The sequence below is a fragment of the Neophocaena asiaeorientalis genome, unplaced genomic scaffold (genome assembly GCF_003031525.2).
Source record: "Neophocaena asiaeorientalis asiaeorientalis breed wild unplaced genomic scaffold, Neophocaena_asiaeorientalis_V1.1 scaffold779, whole genome shotgun sequence".
Lineage (NCBI taxonomy): Eukaryota > Metazoa > Chordata > Mammalia > Artiodactyla > Phocoenidae > Neophocaena > Neophocaena asiaeorientalis.
The window spans coordinates 361,339-372,565 of NW_020171983.1; the positions used below are offsets into that span (position 1 = coordinate 361,339).

Sequence of the window (11,227 nt, forward strand, 5' to 3'; positions counted from 1 at the left end):
GATAACTGGTAGGGGGTACCTTCAAGGGGAGGAGGATGCCCGGGCAAGCACTGGCCATAGGTATACGGTACAGGATGGGGGAGCCAGGAACTCCTGGGAACGAGAAGCTGCAAACGGCCTCCTGAATTATCCCTCGGGGCCTCAGCTGCTGCTGCTCTCCCTGTTCCTCAGCCCCTCTGTCGCTGTGTCTCCTGCCCTACCCCACGTGTCCACCTGGCTCCAGCCAGCCTGTCCCCTAGTCTGCTACCCTGTGCCACTACCATTCCCCATCTCCTCTCTCATGGCTGCCATGGAGCTGTCACAACCTGTAGACCTGCGGGCCCCCGTTTCTCTCCTTGGTCTGACTGCCTGTGCAGAGCCGGGGGCCACGCAGGCTGCGCTGCTGTGGGGGCCATTGGGTTTTTCCAATTGCCTCTCTGGGCCGAGGACACCGGCGGGCATGCAGTCCTGCTGTGGTTGTTGAGGTCCTGCCCCCGGTGCACCCTGGCCTTCCTGTTGCTTCTGAGCTGACCCCAGGGACCAAGGCTAGAGGCTGGGGTTGAGGGGAACCAGCCCTGGCTATGCCCTGGAGCTGCCCTGGGCTCTCCTGGGCTTCTTCCTGGACCTGCAGGTGGAAAGCACCTCCCCGGACCACATCAGTGGAGAGATGACCTATCCCCCAGGGTGGGACCATCTGCTGGGCTGTGTCATTTGGATCCCTGGGACACAGGGTTCAGCTCAGGGCCGCACCCCAGGGGACAGGAACAACTGGAGCAGGTCAGGGGGAATGTTGAGAGGGGTGAGGCACCTGGCATGGAAGGATTGAGGGCTGTTGCATCTCAAGGGCTCATGTGGGATTGGGGGACAGGCTTGGCTAGTAGCTCAACCAGCCTCTGCAGTTCTGGAATTCTGCCCTCATCTCACCAGAAGCTTCTTCTAGCCCATTTCCCTACCCTCACTCTAGGGAGGATTTAGATAAGCGGGGAAAGGCGGAGGGGAAGTAGGCACAGCGTAAGCAAAGGTGCAACAGTGGGAATCAGCATGGGCTAGGGACCCAGAGGCCTGCATGCCAGTGCCAGGTCAGTGAGCTGGAGAGGCCTCGAATGCTGGCACCAGGGCCCAGCAGAAGGATGTTATGGTGGGTCATTGGGTAGACCCAGGAAGAAAGCATGGCAGATGCAGCCCCAGGCTCCAAGGGACAGCACACCTGCAGGCAAAAGTGGTGGAGTCAGACCTAGGTCACACTGGCTCCAGAGCTCTGCTCCTGAACATGGAATTGGGCTACGCATTGGCTGAGGGTCCACTGCACACAGGCCTGGTGCCTGGGGAGAGATGGAAGGGAGCTGGCCATGGCTGTACACTATCCATGGTGTCCCTGTGTCTAGGCTCCCCTGTTATCACCACCAGGGCCGAGGCCAAGGTGCTGGGGACAAAGACAAGATAGCTGATGGAGGGGGTGCTGTCCAAGGAGGCCCTGGGTGGGGCTGGAGGGAGACAGACCCAGGGAGACCAAGGCTGCCTGCCCAGGAATGGGAGCCGATGACTGGATCTTAAGTGTGCAGATCTAGCCAGGAGAGAGGGGAGGCAGGGAGGGGACTGTGATTCCTTCTGCAGAATTCTGGTGATCCTAAACAATAGCAGTGTGACAATAGTATAGGCTCCTCGTGGCATGAATCTTTTGGTCCTTGGTCCGCCTGTGAGGGGAGGACTGCCATTCTCTCATTTGATAGATCGGACACTGAGGTTCAGAGATGGGGTATTTCTTAGCAGGGTCCCTGCTTCCAAGCCCTTGCATCCACTGTCAGGGTCCTCGGGTGTGACCCTGCCACCTGGAAACCCACTCCCTCTGCAGCCCCTGAGCCCTGGTTCACTCACCATGCCAGGTTGAATGGGCATCCTGGACCCAAAGGGGAGGGACCCTCAGGTTCCCTAAGGAGAGTTGTCAGGAGGCTGCATGGTCCCAGCTTCCAGTACTGGGGCTGCCGCCACTATGGACAGCCCTGATTGGGGCACCTGGGAATGACCTTGACAGGGGAGTCAGTTATGGAAACTTCATCCCCTGCCCTGAGAAGCCAGGTGGCTGCGCCCCCTGCTGACGCCAGTGGGCCGCGGTGTGCTCAGCCGAGGTTTCAGCCGATGTGGCTGAGACGAGGCCTCAACACACCCAGGGGCAATGGTCCAAGATTGGGAAAGGGTGTATTTTTAATGTCTTGAAACCTGGGAAGAAGGTGTCAGGGAGGATGGGTGACTGGTTTTTCCACTCACAGTCGTGTGGCCTTGACCTGTCCTCTCCTATTTCTGAACCTCGGTTTCCCCAACTGTGGGCACCAGGCACCAGGCTCCCTGCATTTCTCAGTGATCCCCAGGGTCTGACCCCTCCTTGGCCTCAGCCTCCATCGCTGTCTTCCATCCGGGGGCTTCTGTCCTGAGGCAGGCCCTGGGGGGCCCAGGGAACAGCCTGGCCTGGTGCCCACTTGGGGCCTCCATCCTCCCTGTCCGTTTAGCCAGGCCTGCGACTCGCCCTGTAATCGCTGCTTTTCTGTGGGAAGGAGCGACTTCACCACAAATTATTTTGTTCCAAGAGAAGGACAAAAAGAAAAGAGATGCCGGAGGGATGGGGGGCGGTGGGAGGAGGAGATTGCCTGAGCCAGCTTTGAGCTGTGCTTTAACCCTTGCACTGCCAGGCGCTGGGTGGGCAGCAGAGCAAGGGCTCTGGAGGCACCTGGTCCCCCACCTCCTCCCTCTGTCAGATGCCAGAGGCCTTTATCTCCCCTCATCTGGCTGTCACTCTACCGACCTTATCTCCCCTGCCTGTCTGTCTCTCATCAGCGGCCTCTCCCACCTCCTTATCTCCTCCTTGTCACCTCCTCTTTGTGTCTCTGCACATCCCTCCACTTCTGCACAGCCTGATGGCAAAATCTGGTGGCAGCAGCTCAGTTGTGGCAACCAGCCTGTGACCTCTGGTGAAGGAGCCAGCATGCAGCACAGACTTCCTGGGGTAACCTGGATGGACACATGGACTCATTCAGGCTCAGAGGCACATGCAGGGGTGTGCAATGCATACACACACGTATACACACACGCATGCACGTGCACACACACATGCACGTGCGCACGCCCAAGACCCCAGCCATGAACAAAGACGCCCACAGAAACCTGCTTCTACAATTCCCATACAGCCCCCAGGCTTTATCTAGTGGCCCTAACCCCACCCACCCCAATACTCAGGCTCGTGCACACAGATGGATGTGCGTTGAGCCATAACACACACATTCACACGTGCAGATGCAGACTGTCAGATTTACACCCCCAAGTGCATGTGTGCACAGGCTGACCCCACCGCCCCCCCCAAGGAAGAAGGAGGGGGCAGGTTCATTCCCCCCATATGCCTCTTCCTCCCTGGTCCCTGCCCCCATATTCTGTGCCCAGAATGACAGAGGAGCCCCTAGGGGCACCCAGAGCTCCTGCAGTAGTTTCCGCAAATGCCCTGAGGGAGCACCAGCGAAAGGGGGCATGGATTCCTGAGCCTGTGTGGAGAGGTGGCTGTGTGTGTGATGCATGTGTGAGCGTGTGGGTTTGTGTACACACGTGGGTGTGAGAGCATCTTCTTGTTGGTATGTGGTGTACAATGTGTGTCTGTTGGCTCCATCTCCTCCGGACACCCTGCCTCCCATCCAGCCCACCCTCCCCACTCTGCTGCTCTTAGCCACCCTGAGCTGGTCAGGGAGGTGCTGCTTATGGCCCCTGGAGGAGGAACCCTGAGTCCCAGAGAAGGTGGCAACAACCTTGTCCCACCAAACACACACAACCAGTGCAAGTTGTGGAGCTCATGGCCTTGCGCTTCTTCCAAGTCTATCTGAGCACTGGGCCTAACCTCAGACCTCCCTGTTCTCTCTCAGTGGCCAAAGCCAGGGTTGAGGTGGGGGTGAGGACTTTCTGTGGTGAGCTATGCAGAGAGGGTATACGGGCACCATGACATGGGAATGTGGGACCACCCTGGCCTCACCCCAGGCTTCTGCTTCTTTCCAGATCTACAAAGACAACAGGAATCTGTTTGAGGTGCAGGAGAATGAGCCTCAGAAGTTGGTGGAGAAGGTGGCGGGGGACATTGAGAGCCTGCTGGACAGGAAGGTGCAGGCCCTGAAGGTAGGTGCGGTTGTTGAGGTTGAGAGAAGACCAGGCAGAGTGGCCTGCGCTGTGAGGGCAATGTCCCCACCCACCATGAACACACAGCCCTCCTGGCCCTCTGAATTCAGGCTGGGCCATCACTGGCAGAATGTGCCACGTGGACTGTGGGCAGCTGCGGCAGGAGCAGGATAGTTTCATCTGGAGTAGGCTGTGTGAGTGGTGACCTGGGGCCTCGGGGGCCCTGTGTGGGTATGATGGCAGGCCCCACCTCTCCCTTCTGTCGGGAAGGTGGGCTGCAGGCTGAGGCGGACGGAGTGTGGAGGGCCCTGAATGCCTTGCAGAGGAGGCTAAGGCCACATGATGCTGGGAGCTGGAGCTCCAATTCTGCCCACGATTTCTCCACCTCCTTCTGGGCCTTAGTCTGCCCATCTATACTGAGTGTGCCTGTGAGCTCCAAGGCACCATGGTCCTGTGAGATTACAGGACCTGCTGGTCCACCCTGACCAGGTCTCTGAAGCCCACAGACCCCGGTACTCAACCCACCCCAGGGAGAGCAGGTGGGAAAGGGCTTCTGGAGATGTAAGGTGCCCTGGGCAAGTTGTGCAGTAAGGAAAGGAGGGGGATTCAAGCTTCCCTCAGATCAGAGGCATAACTGCTGTTGCCCAAGCCTGTGTCAGAGAGATGAGTCCATTTAAAAGGAAAGAAGTACTGATACACATGACAACATGGATGAACGTGAAAACATTACACTAAGGGAAAGAAGCTCGTCACAAAAGACCACCTATTGTGTGATCCCATTTCTGTGAAATGTCCACAATAGGCAAATCCATAGAAATGGAAAGTACATTAGTAGCTGCCTAGGGCTGGAAGGGAGGGGATAGGGAGTGTCTGCTAACGGGTACAGGATTTCTTTTGGGGGTGATGAAGATATTCTAAAATTAGATTGTGGTGATGGTTGCACAACTCTGAATACACTAAAAAAAAAACACTGAATTGTATACTCTATGTGCGTGAATATTACGGTATCTCAGTAAAGTTTTTTTTTTTTTTAAACGAGCAGGGCCTCACATGCCATGCCCAGGCTTGGGCCAGAGGCCTGGCAGGGTCAAGTCAGAGCAGCCAAACCCCCACCACATCCAGGCCCAGGGAGGGAACTGTGATCCCCTTCTCTAGGAACTGGGCCCTACTGTCCCCCTGAGATCCCCTGTCTGCCCCTGTGTGACCTGGGATCATGGACTAGGGAAAGGCTGGCCTCCTGGGACCAGAGGAGGTGGGCCCTGAAGGCCTCCCACCCAGTGTGGAGCCGGAGGACCCAGAGCTGGGCCCAGCCTGACCTTGGGGATCTCCTAGTCACAGGTGGGGACAGTTGGGGGAGTGAACTGTCATGGGGAGGAGGCAAAGCCAAGCCTTCAGCTGGGCCGGCCGTCCCTGTGGGGGTCCAACAATGCCCCCCTGGTTGTAGGAACCATCTGCTTGCCTCACGTAGCCAGCACGCCATGTCCCACCTTCTTGCCTTTCGTAGAACTGGGCACCACCTGGACATTCTCCCCTCATTTCTCTTGTTCTCTGTCTCTTAGTCTCTCTCTCCCCGCTTCATTCCAGACCCCCTATTTGCCCACTACTTCCTTGCTTTGCTGCGCTCCCCAGCCCAGAGCACAAAGTACAGGCCACCAGCCCTGAACTTGTGTCGAAACCGTCTGATAGATTTGGGAAGGGGCACCCTTCACGCCTTTAGGCCTGCCTCCCACCCCAGCTTCAGGACGAGTTGCCTTGCCAGGGGATGCTGAGTGGTGGCAATGACAGATGCCCGACCTGCCCTCTCCATATGGAACCCAGGGCCCAGCCCCTGCCCATCCCCTCTGAGCATCACAGGGCTGGAGTCGTTCCCCAACCTTCTTTCCCCACTCCTCAAGGAACAGGCAACCCTGACAGCTTGAGGGTGGGAGAACCCAAAGCCCGGGGTCCCGACCTGAACTCTCTCCCTATACCCCACATGGCAGACTCTGCCCGGTGAGGCAGTGCAGATGTCTGCCTCCTTCCCACTGAGTCTGCAGCCCAGGCACCCGTGGCCTGGTACACAGTTGGTTCTCAAGGGAGGAATGATAGGAAAAGGCACTCACTGATTAGGTACTCAGCGTGTGCTGAGTCTGTCACACGTCATTCTCACAGCAGCCCCCTGAGAGAGACACTGAGACTCGGACATGCCATGCATTAGGCCAGGATATGGCAGAGCCAGGATTTTAACCCAGGTCACTCTGACCCTGAGCCAGGCCCTTGACTGCCCACGTTAGTCCGGAGGTGTGCATGGAGCCCAGCACTCTCCTGGCCAGTGAACTTCCCTACTGCAGTCCCCCCAGCTCCGGGCCCAAAAGATGCTCCTGTCCATATCCCTAGGCGAAGGAGAGGACTGTCCTTTTCCTGCCTTTGTCCTAATTGTTCAAGATGAGCTTTGGTCTTAATTATGTTTTAAATTTGCTTTTAATCAAGTTCTGGCTCTTTTCTCCTTTCCCATATTTGTTTGCAGCCTGAGTACATATGGAGGGAGGAATGTTGGGGGTCTGGACCCCTCCACACTCCAGTGTCCCTCTCTCCCTAGACCCCATCCAGTAATCCAACTTAAATCCCCTTGCTCTGGTCTGGAATTTTAATGTGGGGCTTGCAAGGAGGGAACTGAGTAGCGCAGGACGGAAGTTCATTGTCTCATCTTATCAGGGATAATCAGATGTTTGTAACAAGTTTCTCCAAGCTACACAGAGTGTTTTTCCAGGCCAAGAATCAGGCAGAGCAGGCCAGGTCAGGGACTTTGCAACACAGGCAACCATCATCCCCAAGTCCAGGAAACCTGCTGGGGTCTCAGCTTAGGAGATATGGAGGGAACCTGCTAGGAACTTCTGCTATCCAGGCAGATGGGTCCTCTGAGCCAGGCCTGCTCTGTTAGGGTCTTGAGTCCCAGGAGGGGTAGGGAGGTGCCTAAGTTCTTTTTTTTTAATTATTTATTTATTTATGGCTGCATTGGGTCTTTGTTGCTGCGCGCGGGCTTTCTCTAGTTGCGGCGAGCGGGAGCTACTCTTGTTTGTGGTGCGCGGGCTTCTCATTGCAGTGGCTTCTCTTGTTGCGGAGCATGGGCTCTAGGCACGTGGGCTTCAGTAGTTGTGGCACGCGGGTTCAGTAGTTGTGGCTCACAGGCTCTAGAGCTCAGGCTCAGTAGTTGTGGCTCACGGGCTTAGTTGCTCCGCAGCACGTGGGATCTTCCCGGACCAGGGCTCGAACCCATGTCCCCTGCATAGGCAGGCGGATTCTTAACCACTGCGCCAACAGGGACGTCCCAGGAGGTGCCTAAGTTCTTATAGCACATTGGAGGCAGAGCTGGGCCCAAATCAGGACTCTCCTGTCCTCCTAGCTGGGGCCTCTCTCAGAGCCCCTTTCTCGGAAAAGTCATCTCTTGGTTGTATTCCTTCCTCCATCCATTCTTCAACATTCACTAAAGGCCTACTGTGTGCCAGGCTGGTGCTGGGGATGCAGTGGGAAAGGACAGGCCTTGTTCTTATCTTCATGGAGCTCTCAGTCACATCCCATCCCAGGCCTTAATTTCTCCCTCTGTAAAATGGGGACAGGAGACTGTCCCTGCCCAGTACTTCTGGTTTCACAGCTCCAGGAGTCATCATTTATAAAGGCCACAGTGAAAACAGTGTCTCTGAAGGTTGTGCCACCTTCAGCACCATTCCTGGCACCCCTGCTGTGTGGCTCAGAGGAGAGGCCATAGGAGGAGGAGGTGAGGAGTGACCCCAGTGTGGGGCATTCCAGCCTGCTCTCAGGGGACAAGGCCAAGGGCAGTGTGGCTCAGTGGGCTTGGTTCCTGGAGAATGGGAAGCCCAGGGCCAGAGCAGCCAGGCCAGAGCAGGTTCTTAAGGGACATCAGTGTGGCAGCTAGAAGCCTGAACTCAGGGACACCCTTTCACCTCCAACCTCAAATAAGCCAGAGGCAGTGAAGAGTCCTGGCTGAGATCCAGGACCCAGAGCCCTTGGCCCCTGAGCTCTGCCCTCCCCACCATGCCCATGTTTCTCATGCTCCACCTCAGCTACTTCTCACTGTCCCAGGGGCCAAGACCCTTCCAGATGCCATGCCTTTGCACCTTTGCCTTCATGCAGTGTTTTTGTTTTGTTTTTTATATCTTTATTGGAGTATAATTGCTTTACAGTGTTGTGAATCAGCTATATGTATACATATATCCCCATATCCCCTCCCTCTTGAGCCTCACCCCTCTAGGTTGTCGCAAAGCATTGAGCTCATCTCCCTGTGCTATGCAGCAGCTTCCCACTAGCCGTCCATTTTACATTTGGTAGTGTATATATGTCAATGCTACTCTCTCACTTCGTCCCAGCTTCCCCTTTCCCCCACTGTGTCCTCAAGTCTGTTCTCTATGTCCATGCAGTGTTTTTAACCCTGTTGGCACATTGGAGTCGCCTGCAGGGCTTTTAAATCGTGATGCCCAGGCCCCACTCCAGACCAAGTATAGCAGGTTCTGTAGGGGTGGGGCTGGGCTTCAATATTTTTCAGTGCTCCGCAGATGATTCAGTGTAGATTCAGAGCTCAGGACATTTCCCCTAAAATGGCAGAAATAATTCCTTCCCACAATTACTGGCCTCTTTCTGAGAGCCTACCAAGTGTGCAGCCTAAGATGAGCCAGAACACTTCAGAACTCTGCAAATCCTCCCTACAACACAACTCTCATCCCCATTTTATATTTGAGGAAACAGCCCCAGCAAGGTTACACCACTGGCCCCAGGTCTCACAGCAAAACCAGACTACAGATCCAGGCACTTGGGCTCCAAACCCCAGATACTGCCCCTCGACACTTCCCTCCTCCGTGCTACCGCTAGTGGCCACATGGCACTTGCTATCCACAGGGGGACAGGGCCAAAGGAAGAGAAGATGGGTCCCCTCTGGCAGGGGCTTGCTCTGGGATGACCTAGTGACCTTGGGCAAGTCCTTTTACCCCTGCAGCATCTTCCTTGGGCAGTGGAGACAAGACACTGAGCAGCCCTCTCAGCCCACCCCCATGTTGCCCAAATGGATGGGACAGGGGGAGGTACGTCTGTGGCTCTGGTTCTGGGGGCTCCAGTGGGCAGCGTTCCCACCATCAGTGGCCTCTCTGGGGAGCAAGCATCATTTAAAGAGTAAAATTAAAAACCCTTCTGCACACAGCCACCCTGCTTTTGCCGCTAATGGCCACTTAACCCAATTAAACTGATGCATTGTTGGCAGTGGCTGGGTCCGTTCAGGAACTGGGCTCTGGGCTGGGTGTTAGAGGAGCAGGAGGAATGGGCGAGGGAGAGAGCCAAGGGGCCAGGGCTGTGGGACAGAGCCCCCCACCCCACCCCACCCCAGTCAGGAGGGAGAACGTTCTGCCTAGCTCCCACTTACTCGCTGCTTCCTTTCTCAGCCTTCGCCTAATGCAGTATTTCTCGGTGTTGGAACTATTGACATTTTAAGCAGGATAATTCTTTGTTGTGGGGGGCTGCCCTCTGCATTGTAGGATGTTAAGCAGCATCCTTGCCCTCTACCTGCTAGATACCAGTAGTACACCACTCCCTCAGTCATAAGAACCAAAAATGTCTCCACATGTTGCCAGATGTCCCCTGGGGGCACAGTGCCCTTTGGTTGAGAACCACAGGTCTAATGGGACAGAGAGATGCAGCCATATTAAATAGAAGCCCCATAAGCAGGGGGACATTGGGGACCTCAGAGAGGTACAGACAGAATAGAGCAGGCTTAGCAGGAGGAAGATCCCTTCAGTTCAAGGGGGTAATAGCAAGCTTGGGGCTGCCTGGAGGAGGCATCAAGGATTTGGGGGAAAAGTTCAGCATTGGGGGCAGCTGGAGGCAAGTTCAAAGCTGAGTCCACGGATGCATTCGTTGATGGGGATTGGACAAGTAGATCGGCCCTGGGAAGACATGGCCAGGGGTATCACCTGCTGCCAAGGCCTGGCCCAGAGTAGGAGCCTCATGAACATTTGTAGAACAGATGCCAGGGCTGTGGCTCCAGGCTCTGTCTGGAGGTCAGCCTCTGGGGTGTGACTCCAGACCAGGGAAGCTCTAAACGGCACACTAATGGTGGACAGACAGGCAGGGAATTCTCTAGCATTGGCTGCCTCCACCCACCCTTCTCTGGGCAATTAAAAGGTGTTTATGTGGGGCTGGCGGTGGCTTCTGCCCCCTCTCCATTACGAACATTAAGAGATCTTGACCCTTCCACTTTCCTGCTCTTGAAAGGAGCTGCAGACACGTGGAGCCAATTAGGCGTGCGCGTGGGCGCTGAGGGCCTGAGCAGCCTTTTCTCCCTGATTGCATCGTTTACGGCTGATTATTCTCCCCTCACCCAAACAGCGTCTCCGCATCCTGGCAAGGTGCCACTGCCACCCAGAGGAGCCAGCTGGGGCCCCCAGGGATGGGGGAGTGTTGAATTAGTGAATGGGCATCCACTGAGTGCTGATTGTGTGGAAGCCCTTGGGCACCCCTGCCTGAGAGCGACCACTGAGGAATCGAGGTCAGAGGGAGCCCCTTGGAGGAGCCTGCCTGCCTGGGCCCACTCGCCATACACCCCAGGGTCCTGGGGCTCATCATGAGCTTTGAGTAAAGATGCTACTCCCAGCAGCTGGTGGACGTGCATGTGGGACGGCCTCCCCTTCCTGCATCCCTGCCAGGTGGCTGAGAACCCAGAGACCCCTCGAAATCCCCCTGGCTGAGCTGGCAGGACAGGGAGCTGGCCTCCCTGGAACAACGAGGAAGACAATGCAGGAGGAGCGCGGCTAGGGAGTGGCCGAGGATCCTCAGGGAAGATATGTCATTCCCTCCTCTGCCCACCTGCCCGAGCTAGTGGGGGTCAGGAAGGGCTGAGCTGTGGGTTTGGGGCTGGACTTCCCTGGTCCCGGGATTGCCCCTGTGGAGCAGGCCCCTCTCCTGGCTCCTCCTCCAAGGTGCAGGGGCCTCAGGAGGGGTCAGAAGAGCTGTGGTCATTCCTCACATCCACTATAGCTGAACGAAGGGTCTAGGGGCCTGGAGTGTGATGTCCCTGAGGCCCACAGAGCCTGGTGGATCAGCCTTACACCCACCCACCCAC

At 56.4% G+C, this 11,227-nt stretch overlaps 1 protein-coding gene across 1 annotated transcript in view; it reads left to right on the forward strand.

The window, feature by feature from the left end:
* CACNA2D2 (calcium voltage-gated channel auxiliary subunit alpha2delta 2) overlaps positions 1-11,227 on the forward strand; it is a 112,183-nt gene that overhangs the window by 38,032 nt on the left and 62,924 nt on the right. The window contains exon 2 of the mRNA XM_024746606.1: positions 4,009-4,125. Coding sequence (XP_024602374.1) covers positions 4,009-4,125 — 117 coding nt within the window. The remainder of the gene's footprint in view (positions 1-4,008; positions 4,126-11,227) is intronic.